This window comes from Eptesicus fuscus, chromosome 22, assembly GCF_027574615.1.
Source record: "Eptesicus fuscus isolate TK198812 chromosome 22, DD_ASM_mEF_20220401, whole genome shotgun sequence".
NCBI lineage: Eukaryota > Metazoa > Chordata > Mammalia > Chiroptera > Vespertilionidae > Eptesicus > Eptesicus fuscus.
The window spans coordinates 10,046,179-10,063,340 of record NC_072494.1 but is presented as its reverse complement, the minus strand read 5'-3'; the positions used below and the strand labels follow the sequence as shown (position 1 = coordinate 10,063,340).

The 17,162-nt window shown below is 50.7% G+C and overlaps 1 protein-coding gene across 1 annotated transcript in view; it reads left to right on the top strand.

Annotated features, from left to right (window-relative positions):
* The window catches only part of IGSF3 (immunoglobulin superfamily member 3), an 83,785-nt gene that overhangs the window by 28,855 nt on the left and 37,768 nt on the right, over positions 1-17,162 (top strand). Inside the window, exon 2 of the mRNA XM_028154146.2 lies at positions 15,600-15,977. Within this exon, the coding sequence (XP_028009947.2) occupies positions 15,600-15,977 (378 nt within the window). The remainder of the gene's footprint in view (positions 1-15,599; positions 15,978-17,162) is intronic.

Here is a 17,162-nt window from a genome sequence, read left to right as displayed (position 1 = left end):
GAGGATGGTCATCTCAGTGTTTGAGGATGAGAATCCTTTGTGCTTTAGCGGCCTCAAGCCTTTTCTGGAACATGGTGTGTGTGTAAAACAGAAGCAAGTCCTTTCTGCTCTGGGTTGGAGAGGTTCTGGAAAGGCTGAGGGGCTGGGAGGCGGAGGATGCAGCCCCGTGCAGAGGCCTGGGAGGTGACGGAGGCGGGACTGCAGGAAGGAGAGGAGGGAATGCGATGGAGCTCAGAGTGCCTGTGAATGAGCAGAATTTAGGGACACTTCCCTGAGTGAGGGGGGAATGGAGAAAAGAGAGAAGGGAGCTTGGACTCCTCTGTGCCGGGAAGAGAACTGGGGAGGGCAGACAACGTGGGGACTGCTTTGTAGGAACAGGCAGGATGGGCAGACACAGTGCATCTATTTCTGGAATTGGCAACTCAGGGGCTTGGTCAAGCTCAGTGACTTAAAATCAGCAAGTTTCCACCTGAAGTGAGTTTTGAGGTGGGGCCCCGACCTTTGGGGTTCTCCTGTTTAGAAGGAGGTTATCAGTTATCTAGTCTATGTAACCGATCATCCCAAATCTTTTTTTTTTAAATATATTTTATTGATTTTTTACAGAGAGGAAGGGAGAGGGATAGAGAGTTAGAAACATCGATGAGAGAGAAACATCGATCATCTGCCTCCTGCACACTCCCCGCTGGGGATGTGCCCGAAACCAAGGTACATGCCTTTGACTGGAATCGAACCTGGGACCCTTCAGTCTGCAGGCCGATGCTCTATCCACTGAGCCAAACCAGTTAGGGCCGATCACCCCAAATCTTAATGGTTTAGAGCAAGAATCATTTTCTTCTTTTTCAAGAATTCTGTAGGCCAGGACTTGGCTGGTGGTCTCAGCTCGCAGCAGCTTTCATTGGGTCACAGTCAGCCAGGGGCTGGGGCCCAGGGCCCGCATCTCACCCCGGGGTGCTGGTCACTCCTGTGGGCTGGCGTGGGCTTCCTCACAATCTGTCAGCCGCCTGCACGGCAGCCCAGAGCTCCACGTGGATGTCCCAGGGAGCCAGGTAGAAGCCTTGGATGACCTTGAAGTTACAGAGTGTCACTTCCGCCGTAGCTCTGAGCCCACCCAGATTCGAGGGGAGGAAACACAGGTCTCTCAATGGGAACAGTATCCAGGCCCCACAGAGCAGAGCCTGCGGGATGGGAGACCTTTGGAAACACCCTTTGGCTCAGTGGGAACTCACATCAACGGATGAACTGCGATTACAGGTAGAGGAGAGAGGAGGGCGCCCCCTGAGGTTTGTGGGCACCCGAGTGACTGGATGAGAGGCAGGGGAGGAGGCAGCCGGTGGCCAAGGAGGTGTGGCAGGGCCGGAGGAGGAGAACCAGGAGCCCAGGAGGTGTGCTGGGCACGCAGCCAGGCTTGCTGTGAGAGCTGGAGGCAGACCTGTGGGCAGGAGGGGGGTTTAGCCAGGACCATGTGGCTCTTCTTTCATTTCATTGTTTTCTCTACTAGCTTGAGCCCTCCCTCCTAGTTTCCCCTTAGATTTCTAAATGACATTTCATTAGGAAAAATTTTAAATTAGCTTTGTTTTTGTCTCCCTGTTTTACTTTGGCATGGCACGTGCTTTTATTCCTTTATTTCCGAAGAGGTGATGCATGCGCGTGCTTAATTAGAAAGGATACGCAAGGATGTAGACAGTGAAAATTTAGTCTGTTTCTCGCCCCCCGCCCCCAGGCACCCCCACCCCCTCCTCCCCGAATTAGGGGTTCACGTGCATCCTTCAGAAAACGTTCTGTGTTGCTGCCTCGGCCCGGGATCCTGTCCAGGCTTTCCCGAACCTGTCCTTTACACGTTGCTTCTAATTCAAGTCAGGTCCATTCCTGCCGGTGGTGCCTCTCTGCTTTGTGTGGTTTCTGAGTGTCCTTTTATTCCCCTGTCCTGACCCTGATGGTTTTTGTCCTGTCATTTCCCTGTACATGTCCCCGGCAGAGGGAAATGTGTGCAGTTAGGGGAGGCCAGGGGCTCTGAATTTTGGTGTCACAGAATCACTTAATCTTGGAGCTAAAAGGGGACTTTAAGGATTGTCAAGGTGTTTTCCCTTGGTTTGTTTGGTTTGATTTTAAATTTATTTTTGTCTTGTTTTGCATGCAGGGAATTCCAACCTAGAGAAGAGACTAAAAGATTCCCCTTCTTCCCCGCTACAACATCCTTCCCTCCTCCCCTCCCCCCACAAACCCCCAAACCAACTCTGCTGTGCTTCGGCGTGGGTGGTGACCTGAGACCCCTGTTCACTGATCCAGCTGTGGGCCCAGTGCTGGAACCCAGGCTACTGCAAATGGTTGGCGGTGGGGACATCGGCACTGTGCCAGGCCTGGGGCCCAGGTCTCCTTAGCTGGCCTTCCGGGGGACAGATGCAGCCGAGCTCGCATGGTACCCGGGGCAGCTCGCGGAAAGCCAAGGCAGTGTCTGCACTGCGCACCATCGATCCATAGCTTCTGAAGCTTTTTTTTTTTTTTTTTTTTTAAATCTGTGAGTGTCCACAAAATTCATCACTTTACAGTGAGCCTGCCAGGGATGCTGCGGTGCAGAGCTCTCCCCTTGCATCCCTGGGCCTCAGACTTCTGGAATTTTGCCTTAAAGTCAATCAAATGCCCTGTAAACACTGATGTCACCAACCCTGCCCCTGGGTTTTTATAACCTTTTTAAAGCCCCTGACGCCTCACCTGCTCCTCCCTGCAGCCCTTTCTCTTTCTGGAGTGGGCTGGTCCCTGTAAAAAGAATTCAAACAGCAGCTCCTTGGCCCCAGAAAGTCCCGGGGCGCTGGGGTCCGTTCTGTTGGCTGCCCAGGCACGGCGAGCTAATCCTGTCAGATGGGCAGCTCTGAGTTAATGAGGGCCACCTCTCTTTTGCCCCCTAGCGCATGGATTTCCTTTAAAGTGCTTCCCAGGTTTGGGGGGGACAGCAATATATGGCTGCAGAACGAATTGCCGGGCAGGATTAAAAACTAATCCCTCAGCAGCCGCGTGCCCATTGGCTGCCTTCTGGGTTTGCTTTCTCTCCCATCTCCGTGCTCCTCATTCAGTGTGCCCTGTGGTTGCTCATTCCGTGGTTATCTTGCAAGCGGCTCCTGAGTTGCTTTTAAGTCCTGGAGGATGTGTCACCATTCGATGACCGTCTGCTGTGCTGAGACCTGGCCGCCACCCGCACAGGCCCGCACCCGCACACAGAGGCCACTGATGAGCGCTCCGCTTCTCAGCACCCCGGGCTGGAGCCTGTGGGCATGGTCAGCGCTCTGGGTTCGATGACACGGAGAGTGTGTTAGATGCGCAGCTCTGGGAAAGCGATAACCTTCACACCTGTATCGTCAGAGCCCTCATTAACGCGGTCATTTCCTGTTTGCAACATCTTGGTTGTCTTCCCTCTCTTTTCTCAGCCAAGCCTTTGTTGATTGAGTTGCGAAAGTCTGGAGTCCCTGAGGGCTCTCCGGGAGCAGGCTCTGCCCCAGGTGACTTCTGCTGTGTCTTGACCTTTTGCCGAGGTGACTAGGTGACGTCCATTTGGGAGCTGTGGGCTGCAGCTGGTGCCGACGGAGGAGGACTGGAGACCAGGGGTTGGGAGCAGCCCTGAACTAACGGGCTTCCGGCATCTTTCCCAAATCGGTCAGTGGGTCGTCATGGCCTGTGAGGCACTTCCCACCTGAACGCTTGCATCCATCCGCTGTTTGACTCCTGTCTGCTCCCTCTGTCCTGCTGAGGACTGGCTGGAGGAGAGGATTTCCAGAGCGTTGGATGGGCCCCAGGAATAGATTCCCAGTCCAATGATGACCTCATCCACTTCCCCCCGCACCTACCCCTGCGCTATCTCCGTTCTCACACCCACCCAGACGCCCAGGCCTGGGAATTGTTCTGGACAAGCTCCCTGGACAGCCCACTGGCTCTCCACTCCTGATTGCATTTCCCAGCATCTGTTCTGCCAGACCCCCTGCCGCCACCCCGGTGACCTGCTCCAATTGGGGCCTCGGTAGCAGGCATCACCGCAGGCATCGTCTGCCAGGGCCCCTTTTTCTTCATTCCGCCAGAACCATGCTCCCCAGACAGAATATATATTCCTTTATTTATGCCCCTCAGCGGCTCCCTGTTCTCCTGGGCAAAGCCGCCTGCGTGTGGCACTGAGCCCACCCTGACCCGTCCCTTTCTGCTGCTTCACCCCGGCTCCCTTAGCCCCTGGTGTACCCCGCACCTAGCAATGGGAAACGGCTGCAGCTCTCTGGACCCCCGGCTCTCCCATGTAGCTCTGCTTATACTCGGTCTGCTCTCTGCCGAGGTCCTGGTTGTGCCCTCACCAAGCAGGAATGCCCGCTTGTCCTAAGTAAAACCTGGTATGAGGAAGCTCTCTTCCCTGAAGCCCCTCCTGACCCCTAGTGGCTAGAAGGGACCCTTGTCCTGTGTCCTCCAGTGTCCTTCCCAGCACAGGGGCACGCGGCAGCCTCTGTGTATACCTCTGTCGCCTTGACTGGGAGGATTGGGTCTTGCAGCTCATCAGCCTAGCACAGAGCCTGGCAAAGCAGAGGCAGGCTCAGTTCGGGTAGAATGAATGAAAAAGGAGCTTGGCGTCAGGCTGGGGCTGTGGTGCTGGCTCTGCAGCCACTGCGACAAGTTGTAAAACGGGGACGTATCCTTCCCTCACAAGATGGTTGTGAAGTTAGAATGAGAAGACACTTGGGCTCTAGTCGGTTTGGCTTAATGGATAGAGCATCGGCCTGCGGACTGAAGGGTCCCAGGTTCGATTCAGGTCAAGGGCACATGCCTGGGTTGTAGGCTCCATCCCCAGTAGGGGGCGTGCAGGAGGCAACCAATCAGTGATTTTCTCTATATCTTTCTCCCTCTTCCTTTCTCTCTAAAATCAATAAAAAATATTTTTTTTAAAAAAAAATAATGAGAAGTGATCCCGATGACTTGGGGAAATGCTGTGCGGTGCAGGGTTGGCTAAGTGCCTGGACTTCAGCAGGCCAGGTCCTCAGTCTTTATTTCCCTGTTCAGGTGACAACGGGAGAAAGCCTCAGTTTCAGGAGCAGCACCTCAGTACCCTGTCTTCTTGCTGAGGGCTTCTCACCTGGACTCCCATTAGGAGGGTGTGCTTGGGAGCGCCCACCGCATAGGGGCGGAGTGGCCACCAGGGGGCAGAGGCTTTGAACCCTTCCTGCTTTGGGGGGCGTTCAGCACATGTTTAGAGCCCAGATCCTGAAATCTGTCCCTCAGGGTTTCTCCAGGGCCTGGGACGCCGCAGCCCGCCCTCGCTCTCAGCAGGGACTTACGCACAGCCCTGTGCGGTGCGTCACGACCTTGGCCCTGCGTCACGACCTTGGCCCTGCGTAAGTCAGAGGCAGCCCGCAGGTTAATGTCTAAACTGCTTTCTCAGGATCCCTGCAGCCATCTGTCGTTCAGGTGCCTTCTTTGTGCCCTGGGAGGACGGTTTTCATCAGGGCTTGTGATGTCTGTCCATGTTGTGCAGAGGCATCGGGTTGAGAGGCAAGAGAACACGGTACAGGGCTCCGAAGGGATCCGCATGGATTTGAAAGTTTAATAACTCAGAAAATGAGGATTTTAGGAAAGCGAGTAAACAGCTTAAAAGAAAAAAAAAAATAGAGATGAGGCCAAACCTGTTCCACCAGGCCCTCACACAGTACCCAGCTCAAATAGAGGGCCGCTGATTAATCACGTGACACGCACACGCCTGCCAGGACACCTGGCCAGCCCGGCTTCAGCAGATTTTGCCATCGTTTTCTCTTTCAACTCCTCCCTATTCCATTAACTCCCTCCCCACCCACTGCAGACCCCTTGGCCACCCCCACCCTCTCCCACTGACATAACCTCCAATTCATCTTCACAAAAATATTCCTTTCCCTCTGACTTCTTTCTTGGGGATTGAAGGGGAGGGTGGTCTGAGAAGTGACTTTTGACCATCTGCCCTCATTACGAGAGAATCCATGCAGAGGGCAGAGAGCTTAGAAGACACAAAGTGCAAGCAAAGACAGCCACGTGCTACCTGCCTCTCTCTAGCATTTTCCTATCGACGAGCCCAGCTCTCCCCACACATACAGGGTGTGGGGTGTTTTTCTCTACAAAAACAGTTTTAAGTCTCTTAGAGCTCTTTTCTTCTTTAGCCTAGTAATGTGCTTTCAACATCTTTAGGTATTATTTTCTTTCTTTATAAATACATTTTTATTGATTTCAGAGAGGAGAAGGGAAAGAGAGAGAGAGAGAGAGAGAGAGAGAGAGAGAGAGACATCAATGATGAGAAAGTCATTAATTGGCTGCCTCCTGCAGGGCCCTGTACTGGGGATTGAGCCCACAACCCGGGGATGTGCTCTGACCAGGAATCAAACTGTGACCTTCTGGTTCATAGGTCAATGCTCAACCACTGAGCCATGCCAGCCAGGCCTTTTTAACAGCTGTGTAATATTTCACTGCTGGGGGAAGTGCTGTGATTTATGTGTCCGCTACCCTGTGGTTTAATGGTGAGGGCAGGAGCAGCTGGAGGATTGTACACATCCGGGCAAGGAAAGGGCAGAGGCAGGAGGAATGAGAGAAGAGAAGGGCTTCTTGGTTATAGCAAACACATTAGAAATAACCCAAATATCCACATTTTGGGACAAAGAAAATGTGGTGTAATCCTATGATGGAATACTATACAGCTATAGTAAAGGAAAGAACTAGAATTATATTTACACATACACATGTGTGTGTGTGTGTGTTATATGTAAATGTGTTTTTTAAAAAGTCTGGAGCAATATATCCCTAAATTATAGCAGTGCCAATCTCTGAGGAAATGCTGGGAGGGGAAAGTAGGATTAGGATTGATAATCAGACCAGACTGGAGGCTTGTAATATTTTAATTAAAATTTTTATGATGAATATTCCAGTTTATTAAATATTGGATGTTGACAATATTTTTGAAGTCACAGTTTAGTAGGCCTCTAGGTGGCAGCTTCAGCATTTAGTAATGAGTGCACTGGGCACCAGCTCAGAGGCAGGGGACCCCACCCGGGGGCTTGGGAGCTACTCTGACAGGACAGTGAGGCAGGTGCGGCTCCGCAGTGCGGTGCCCCAGGCTCCAGGTCGGTTTGGGGCAGAAGCAAACCTCTGGGTTTGCAGTCCTCTTGGCTGGCTCTGTCGCTGGTAGTCACACCTTTTTAGAAGTGGCATCAATAATGTAGCATTTATCAATCATCGACCTCAGACCGGCTCTATTTTAAGAAGCACTGGGGATGTGAGTGAAGGAATGAATGGGTGATATTTTTGTCCTTGAACTTGAAACCAGGCCAGGCCCTCCTTGTCTCACCTGACTGTGAATTTGGTCTTGCCCTCTGCTCTGTCCTCCACCTGCCCCAGGGATGATTCAAAAGTGCAAACCTGATCTGAGTCCTCGCTCTCCTAGCCAGCCTCTTCCTCCACTTCCCGTGCCGGGTGGGGGTGGGGGTTGACCTTACTGGTGCTCACTCCCGCCTGGCTCTGCTGTGCCCTCCAGTCATGTGACAAAAGACCCCGGCAAACATCTTGCTAATCCTGGAACGTGCTGAAATGTTTGCATGTGGCGTGCACTTCCCCTTGCATCCTTCACGACCCCATTCAAATGCCACTGCTTCTGTGAAGCCTTTTTAGACCTGCTTTCTCCTGAGTGGCCTGAACTTCATACCTCACTGCCATCACTTGCTGGTGTGTAATGATAGTTGTGCATTTCCTTTGGGAGTGTCAGCTTAGGATAAAACTAGGTTTTATTTCTTTTTCCCTCACAGTTTCTGCCCTGGTCCCTTCATGTAATAGGTACTGAAAATACGTCGGTTGAAAGTATAGTGTATGTCCTCGTTATCTTTGCCGTGTAACAAATTACTCCAAAACTCAGCGCCTTAAAATAATCATTTTGTTATGCTCATGGATCTGTGGGTCGCACAGCAGGGATGGCTCCTCTCTGCTCCACGGTGTCTGGGCCTCAGGTGGGATCATTCATTCCAAGGCTGGGAGGCGGCTGGCAGCCGAGGTCTGGGAGTGTATGAAGGCCGTTCACGCGCACGGCTGGCAGCGGGTGCTGCCTGTGGATCCCGAGCGGCCCAGTCTCTCCACGGGGCCTCTCCACGAGCCTTGGGCTCCCTGACAGCATGGCGGCCTCAGGACTCGAAGGCACAGGGCAGCAGGTGGCAGTGTGGAAGCTGCATCACTCTCTGTGACCTCGCCTTGAAAGTCACACAGTGTCACAGGCCTGCCCAGGGTCAAAGGGAGGGGACTAAACGCCACCTCCTGATGGTCTGGCCACATCGCAGAAGAGCGTGTGGAACAGGAGCCATCGCTGCTGTGTGTTTGGAAAACACAGCCTGCGGTGTGTGGGAGACCTCAGTTCACAGCTAGAGCTAATGTCAGCACGACTGCTGTTATTAGTAGAGTTAGTGGCATAATGCATACTGAGCACTTATTATGGGCTGAGTGTTAAATGTAGCAATTCATTTCCTCCTCCATCAGCGCTTTGGTGATTAGATCAACTTAAGGATGAGGACACTGAGGCACAGAGAGGTTAAGTAACCAGCCGGGGCCTCACAGCGACTGCCTGTGCGGCCAGAGGTCAGGGAGGGGGAAGATTGCAGAATTATCTCCGTCCCTCGGGTCTGCCGCTGGGAGGTGGCATCGCACTTACCACATGGGAGTCGGTGGCTGTTTCAAAGGATGTTTTTGACGGAAGTAAGGCCGCAGAGGCATGCTCTTGTGCCCGTGGTCTTGGGAAGCTGAGCTGCGAGCCGTCCTGGCTCTGGGGCTCCCGGTGTGTGTAGACCTTGGTTAGGCTGCCCCTGGAGGGCGGCGACATTGACCTCGTGGGGCCTTCTTGTTAAGGTGCTTTCCACCGTGACCGTGTCTCCAGCCCGACTTCAGTGACAACCCCGCTCCTTGCCTCAGGTTCGGCAGCTGTAACGTGCAGTCACTAGGAGGATAGCCCTTATGGGTTTGCTGTGAGCATTAATTAATACATGTGCCCTGGCCGGTGGGCTCAGTGGTTAGTGTGTCGACCCATGAACTAAAATGTTGCAGGTTCGATTCTTGGTCAAGGGCATGTACCTAGGTTGGGGTACATGCCTGTTGGGGTCATGCAGGAGGCAACCAGTCAATGTATCTCTCTCACATTGATGGTTCTCTCTCTCTCTCTCTCTCTCTCTCTCTCTCTCTCTCTCTCCCTCCTTCCCCTCCCCCTTCCACTTTCTCTGAAAAGCAATGGAAAAACTACCCTCCGGTGAGGAATAACAACAACAACAAAAATACATGTGAAGCCCTTGGAACAGTGCCCCGGCCTGATCAGGGCCCAGCAGGGGCTGGCTGTCCTTATTGGTCAGGCTCAGCCTTTGTGTCTGTCTGTCCCCTGGTCCAGAAAGGTTCTTTCAGCTCATGTACTCCTTGTCCTCCCTTAACTGAAGGCCACAGAGTGGGACTTCCCAGGCCTTGTCGCTAGCGTGGCCGTCACTGGCGTGGCCTTCCCGACCGCTCTCTCGGGAGCCTGTGTGTCTGTGAGGCACTGGGTTGCCTGGTGTGTTGGGCAGTTTCCACTTGGGGCCCTACAGACTCCCCACCATCGTCTTCAGGACCAGGTTGGCACAAAACCCAGCTGGTGGTTTAGCATCACTTACCACTGCCATTCACCGACCACAATTCAGTATGTGCCACAGCCTGAAAAGACCGTGAGTCATGTTCTTTGTCACGGAGAAAGGGACCTAAACTTGAAGATCATTTCCTGGTCTGGTCACTGTGGCTGTAATGAAATCGCCCCATTTAGTCAGGAGGATTAAATGAGATTATGTACCCAGAGCAGTGAGGACAGTGCTGGGCACACTAACCTGCTCATCATCCTCATCATTTATCTTCATTTCAAAACAGCACATACCTGCTTATTTTTTAAAAATGGGAAAATAGAGAAGAGGAAAAGGGAGGGAATCACCCATATTCTCAACACTCGAAGATGCATGCCAATTTCATTGGTGTTTTGTTTGGTTATTTTCTAGGTACAGTATTTTAACATAACTTTACTTCAGATGCATTTTTGCATCTTTAACTGAAATTTCATTATTAGTGTTTTTTTAATGCTTTTGTACTTACAAAGATTTTTCCTATTTTGGGATTGCTGTCTCTCATTGGTAGAAATAAGGTGAAATTTAAACATATTCATTTGGTGACTTTCACAGTATTATTTGATCTCTAGGGTTACCTGTGAGACTGTGTAGGGTGCATTGCATTATTCCCAGTTGATAGATGAAAACATACTCTAGTGCAGCCGAGTGCCTTGCAGAATTTTTAACAACGGGGTGCCGATGGGGCTTTGGGGACGCCAGGGCCCCACTGGAAGAGGGGATGTGGTTTGGTGCGGTGGCTCCTTCTGACACGGTGACGTGCTCAGTCACGCACCTTGAACGTAGAAATTGGATTCCGTGCCTAGAGCTGTGGGTCTCCGAGCTCAGGCATGTGCTGAAAAATGTGTGAGAAGCTGGCTCTCAGGCGCAGGGACCTCTCTCTTCACTAACTCCTGAATCGTACCGCCCCTAGCCAGGTTCATCTAGGACTCAGACCAAGGGAAAGTGGAAGCACACTTGGACAAGCAATACCTTGAAAAGCTAGTTGAGTGATATCATGAGTTTGTGTCTGAGGACTGTCAAAGCTAAATCTGAGCCCCGGCTGGGTGGCTCAGTTGGTTGGAGCATCTTTCCGTACACCAAAAGGGTTGCAGGTTCGATTCCCGGTCAGGACACATACCTAAGTTGTGGGTTTGATCCCCTTTGGGATGCATACTGATGGGTGTTTCTTTCTCGCGTTAATGCCCCCCCCCTCCCCTTTCCTCTCTCTAAAATCAATAAGCAAATCCTCAGGTGAGGATTAAAAAAAAAACCTATAAGGACATGGTCTTTCCCACTGACCATTTATTGTCTAAAGCAAATGATTCTTAATCTTTTTTCTTGGCCTTGAATCTCTTTGAGAACCTTTTGAAATCTAGAAAAGCACACACTTGTACATGTGACCCAATTTTGAATTTAATCTCGGGACCCACAGGTATCTATATTAGTCATATATCAGTATAAAACAAATTTCCTCAAACTTAAGGCTTGAAAGAACAGTAAATCCTTCTCAATTTTATTGTAAATCTAAAACTGCTCTTTAAAAGAGTCTTTAAAAAATCTCAATGGGAGGAACTGTGCTCTGCTAACGTGGGAGGAAGATACAGAGTTTTCCACATACCCTCTGGCCCCCCCACAGGCATCGCCTCCCCCATTATCAGCATCACTCACCAGAGTGGCATTTTCTTTCTTACAAACGATGAACTTACACTGACTCCATTATAATCACCCAGAGTTCATAGTTTACCTTAGGGTTCACTCTTGATGTTGCACCTTCTATGGGTTTGGACAAATGTGTAATGACATGTATCCATCATGATAATACCATCGAGAGTGTTTTTACTGCCCTGAAAATCCTCTGTGCTTTTCCTGTTCATCTCCTTGGCCGCTGCAAACACTGATCTTTTTACTGTCTCCATAGTTTTGCCTTTTCCAGAATGTCATCAACTTGGACGCATGCAGGGTAGCCTTTTCTGAGGGGCTTCTTTCTCTTAGGAACATGCATTTGAGTTTCCTCTATGTGCTATCATGGTTTGATAGCTCCTTTCTTTTTAGTGTTGAATAACGATTGCACTTTCTGGATGTGCCACAGTTTATTTATCTATTCACCCACTGAAGGACATCTTGATTCTTCCAAGTTTTGGCAAATATGAATAGAGCTGCTATTAATATCCATGTGCAGGTTTGTGTAGACAGAAGATATCCATTTCTTTGGGTAAATACCAAGGAGCACTATTGCTGAATTGTATGGGAGGATATATTTAGTCTTGTAAGATACTGTGAAACTCTCTCCCAAAGTGTCTGTACCATTTGCATCCCCAGCAGCAATGCATGAGAGTTCCTCCTGCTCCACATCCTCACCAGCATTTGGTGGTGTCAGTGTTCTGCATCTTGGCCATTCTAATAGGTGTGTAGAGGTATCTCATCGTTGTTTTAGTTTGAATTTCCCTGATGACATCTGATGTAGAGCATCTTGTCATGGGTTTACTTGCCATCTCTATATCTTCTTTGGTGAGGTGTTTGTTAAGGACTTTGCCCCCCACCCCCTTTTTTTAAATCCTCACTCAAGGATATTTTTTTCTATTGGTTTTTAAAAAACATGTATTTTTAAATTTATTTCAAAGAGGAAGGGAGAAGGAGAGAGAGATAGAAACATCAATGATGAGAGAGAATCATTGATCGGTTGCCTCCTGCATGCCCCACACTAGGGATTGAGGCCACAACCCGGGCATGTGCCCTGACTGGGAATCGAACTATGACCTGGTTCATAGATCAATGCTCAACCACTGAGCCACGCTGGCCAGGCTGACAATCTGTCTTTTAATTGCTACATTTAGACTATTGACAAAGTGATTATTGATATAGTTGGGCTAATATCTACCATATCCATTACTGTTTTTATTTGTTGCCCTTGGTTTTTGTTTTGTTCCCATTTTTATCTTCCACTTCTCTTCTGCCTTTTGTGTCTAGTTCTTTTTATACAGTTATATATAATACTTTGATCTTTTCTTTTTGAATTACAGAAGTAATATTTGTGTACTGCCAAGTAATTGAAAGAGTGCAAGAATGTCAAGAGTAAAAATGGTTATCTAAAAGGAAAAGGTGAACCCTGCTCAGAGGAGCCTTCTGTCCTAGGCTGAGAGGGAAGATGGGGAAGGGGTTGGGCCAGGGGAGGCCTTGGTCAGGGCTGGGGACCAGGTCTGTTTGTAGGAGAGGGAGCTCTGCACAGCAGGGCCAGTGCCAGGGGAAGGAAATGGGCAGGGCAGGGTGTGGAAGGGGGGGGAATAAGCTGCTGAGAAAAAAAGGTTAATTTTTATTTCTATGTTAAGGTCCACTTCCTAAGAACAGCATTATTTTCAGCGACTTAGGGAGATATTTCATAAGCGGGTGCAGCTGAATGTGTTTGGTTAAAGTCCAGTCCAGTATTTATTTATTTGTCTATAACCTGCTTCCGGCTCGGACAAGTGGTTTTGACCTTGATGCCCCGGGCTCATTCAGGCCACTTAACACTGTTTAACTTTCGGGAGAGCAGTGAGCAGGATCCAAGGACTGAGTGCTTTTGTAAGGTCTGTCAATAGAATCCACTCTGGGTGAGCTCTGTATTGCATCACAGTCGGTGTATCTGATGGCGGGTGCTGCTTGCTTCGGCCCTCTCGCTACAGGGGAAAGACACGTTCTTCATCCAAACCCACGTGGAGTCTTTGGGAAGGGAGGAGCTTAAAGCTCTTGAGAGCCTTGAATTAGCAGAGGTTCTTTCATTTGGGCACCTGGCTGGCACTGGGCAAGCAGAGACACCTTAAAGCAGCGGTCTTGACCCTGCTGTGTGTTAAATTAAAAAAAAATCCTAACGCCCAGGCTGCACCCCAGACCAGTTACATGGGCCGGGGTCCAGGCAGGGTTATTTGTTCAAGCTCCTCAGGAGAGTCCAGGGAGGGCCCGTGGTTGAGAGGTAGTCCCTTCAAGCAAGATGCTGGCTGGTCCTGGCCTGCCTCCAGCCTTCTCAGCAGCGGGTGGGGAGTGACGGGGTGGGGAGTGGTCACAGCTGCCCAGTCACAGAGCACTGAGATGCAAGGAGCCCTAAGTGGTATAAATGCGCTTGCATTGTTTTCAAAGTCTCTACGATTCTGGAGCGCTGCAAACATTTGTTCAAGTGTCACTAGATAAATGTTTGCAAGTGTCATGAAGAGTACATGGTCAAAATGTGATGCAGCAAACTGTAACATGTTGTAAATAACTAACGAGCTGTCCTCTCCATGACTTTCAGTGTAGAAAGGAATGCTGTCAACCAGGATGTATGGAGTAAATTCACATGCCACTTTGATCTGTTGACTTGTAAACTGCCCCCCCCACCCCCACCCCGTCCCCCCAACCCCCACACACACTTTTTTAGTTTCCCTGCTTCTGCTGAAGCCCAGACAGGGTTCTGTGGAAGGTTTTGTTTGGGAGAAGAGATTTTTTTGCAAATAAGAGTTTACGAGCCACAAGCCTTTCCTTGTAAGGTCTGTTTGAAAGTCCGTCACTTTGCATGTTGGACCCTCGGGCTGGAGCACAGACACCCCCGGGCGGGGCTTAGAGCTGAGCCCACTAGGACGTGAGCTGTCCCAGCTGCTCACCAGCTGGATCCACCGCAGATAGGTTTACACTGGGCAGCTGTGGTTCTGTTTGGGAGGGGGTGGGCTGCAGCCGTGAGTGGAGGCGGGTGGCCCAGAGATGGTGTCACTGTCAAGAGGCCACTGGAATGTCCTTGAGTTATCGCTGGCCTGTCCTCTGGATCCTGAGGCACAGAATGTTCCAGCCAGAGGGGCCTAATTATGGGCTAGGCCCTGTGCAGCACACATTATCATCCCCATCTTACAGATGAGGAAACTAAGGCTCCGAGAAGTGAAGTAACATGCCCAAGGGCACAGCTAGGAAGTGACTGACAAAGTCAGCCTTTAGCACACATGCCGGTCTGCTCCAAAGCCTTCTTAGAAACCATGTTATAGATGAGGAGACCAAGGGCCCGAGGGCAAAGCGGCTTGTCCAGGTGACACAGCCCATTCATTCCAGTTCCTGGCAAAGCTGCGCCTACACCTCGCCTGCTCTCTCTGCCCACGGTGAGGTCAGAGGGTTGTCCACTCCCACTTTCTCAGTGACCGGGCAGAATCAGTGTTGTGCTGTCTGGGAATGAGAAGTTAAACCCACCATATCGCCCCGTCCCCGAATGTGCAAAGGAGACCATGATGAGAACATGGGGAAGGCAGGCAGGGGCCACTGTGGGGGAGCATTTCCCGGCCAGAAGATGAGAGCTGGTGGGCGAATCAGAGCTGTGACCTAAGGGCAGCCTTACTCTCGTGTCACCCGTCTGCGCTCAGCTCCCTCTGGTCAGTGTGTGGGCATCATTCAAGTTCACATGCGTTGGGCTCAGCGCTGTCCCCATCCCTGGCGGGCAGAGGGAGTAAGGATTGCGTGCTCCTCCACAGGGTGTCCCGGAGGATCGACTTTTGAGAATAAAGGGCGCAGCCCGAAAAAATAAGGTGTCCACCCCCTCGCCAGCCCTCTAATCAGAAAGGGGCATTTCATCTCAGCCAGATCGCAAGGTTGCTTCTACTCCTTTCCATCTGAGTTTGTGCCAAGGATTCAACTTTTCCTGCTCATTTTGTCAAAAACCTTATAACCAGCCTTAATGTAAATAGTTCTAAAATGCCACGTAAATGACAAACAGAGGGACTAAATGACCTCTCCAAGGGTCAACTGCTGAATAAGAAACAGCACCACGTCCTTGTGCGGTCAGAGCCCACACATGCCAGTTAGGGCCAGTGCTTTCCCACGGAGGTTTAATGAGTAGTCATACGTCACAGAGCCTCCGAAAGCGCCAGGAAGCTGCTGATGGTACTGTCCTGCCACACACACACAAACGCTTTGAGGATTGCTGCCTCCTTTGCATTTTGGTCGGAGACGTAAGTGAGCCTGTTGTGTGTGTGTCCCCCGTAGGTGTCGTGACAGCACAGCGGCAAGTCGCCGTCCAGGAAGGCCCCTTGTACCGCACGGAGGGCTCCCACATCACCATCTGGTGCAACGTGAGCGGCTACCAGGGGTCTTCCGAGCAGAATTTCCAGTGGTCCATCTACCTGCCCTCGGCCCCAGAGCGCGAGGTCCAGATCGTCAGCACCGTGGACCCCTCCTTCCCTTACGCCATCTACACCCAGCGTGTGCGCAGTGGGAAGATCTACGTGGAGAGAATCCAGGGGAACTCAGCCCTGTTGCACATCACCGACCTCCAGGCCCGGGATGCCGGCGAGTACGAATGCTTCACGCCCAGCACCGATGAGCGATACTTCGGGAGCTACAGTGCCAAGATGAACCTAGTGGGTAAGGAGAGAGCTGTTGGTATGTGGCCAGTGTCCGGCCTGCCTGCGTGCATGGTCAGTTCTGGCTGCTGTAACAAAGTATTGTAGACTGAGCAGCTTAAACAACAAGCATGTATTTCTCACAGTTGGGGAAACTGGGTGCCAGCCTCATGAGTTCTGGTGGGAGCCCTCTTCCAGGTTGCAGACTGCTGACTTCTCATTGTGTCCTCACATGGTGGAAAGGGAGCAAAAGAGCACGCTGAGGTCCCTTTATAAGGGCACTAATCCTATTCATGGGGGCTCCACCCTCATGTCCTGATCACCTCCCACAGGCCTCCTCTCCAAATATCATCACCCTGGGGATTAGGTTTCAGCATGTGAATTCTGGGAGGACATAAACAAGCATTAAGTCCATAACATTGACTCACTTCTCTTGAACTGATGGTCCTTCCTTCCTTCCTTCCTTCCTTCCTTCCTTCCTTCCTTCTTTTTTAAAATCTTCACCGAGGACATGCTTAGGAAGAGGAAGAGGGGAGAGAGTTAATTCAGAGTACAGCTTTATTTGACTTAAGAAAAAAACACCTCCCTAGATATTTTAGAGGTCAACCAGTCATGTAAATGAATAAAGCTTGTGTTCCTTGGTAAGGCTGAAACTTAACAAAGATCCAAAGCAGATGTTCAGTATTTCTGAGAAGGTTGACTAGCCCTCTAGCTGGTGAAAGGGGATATGAAAATATGAGGCAAGGATGTCTGTGGTTGATGACCCGAAGACATGACGAGGGCGATGAAGCCTGTGACGTCAGCGGGAAGAGAGGTGAAACCTCGGAGTTGGGCTCTGGGATTCGGGGCGCTGTGGAGTCAGGAAGTGAGTGCAGCTGCAGGTCTTGCTCGGCCCTAGGCGTCTGGAGTCCTGGCCCCACGAGTGGGGCATGGGCACCCACTGGCGGGTAAGCCCCCAGCGATGGAGGGATCTCGTGGGAAGGGTTAGCACTATCAAGGCTGTTCTGTTTTTCTGCCCAAGTCATCATTTCTTTCCTTTTTTCTTTTGCCTTCCTAGTCTCTTCTCGAAACAGTAACGGAATGATTTTTTAAGACATTAATCAAATCATGTCCTTGCCATGCTTAGAATTCTCTAGTGGCGTCAGCCACATTTATAATAAATTCTGCTCTTCACTAGGTTCTGCAAGGCCCTACGTGAGCTAGCTCT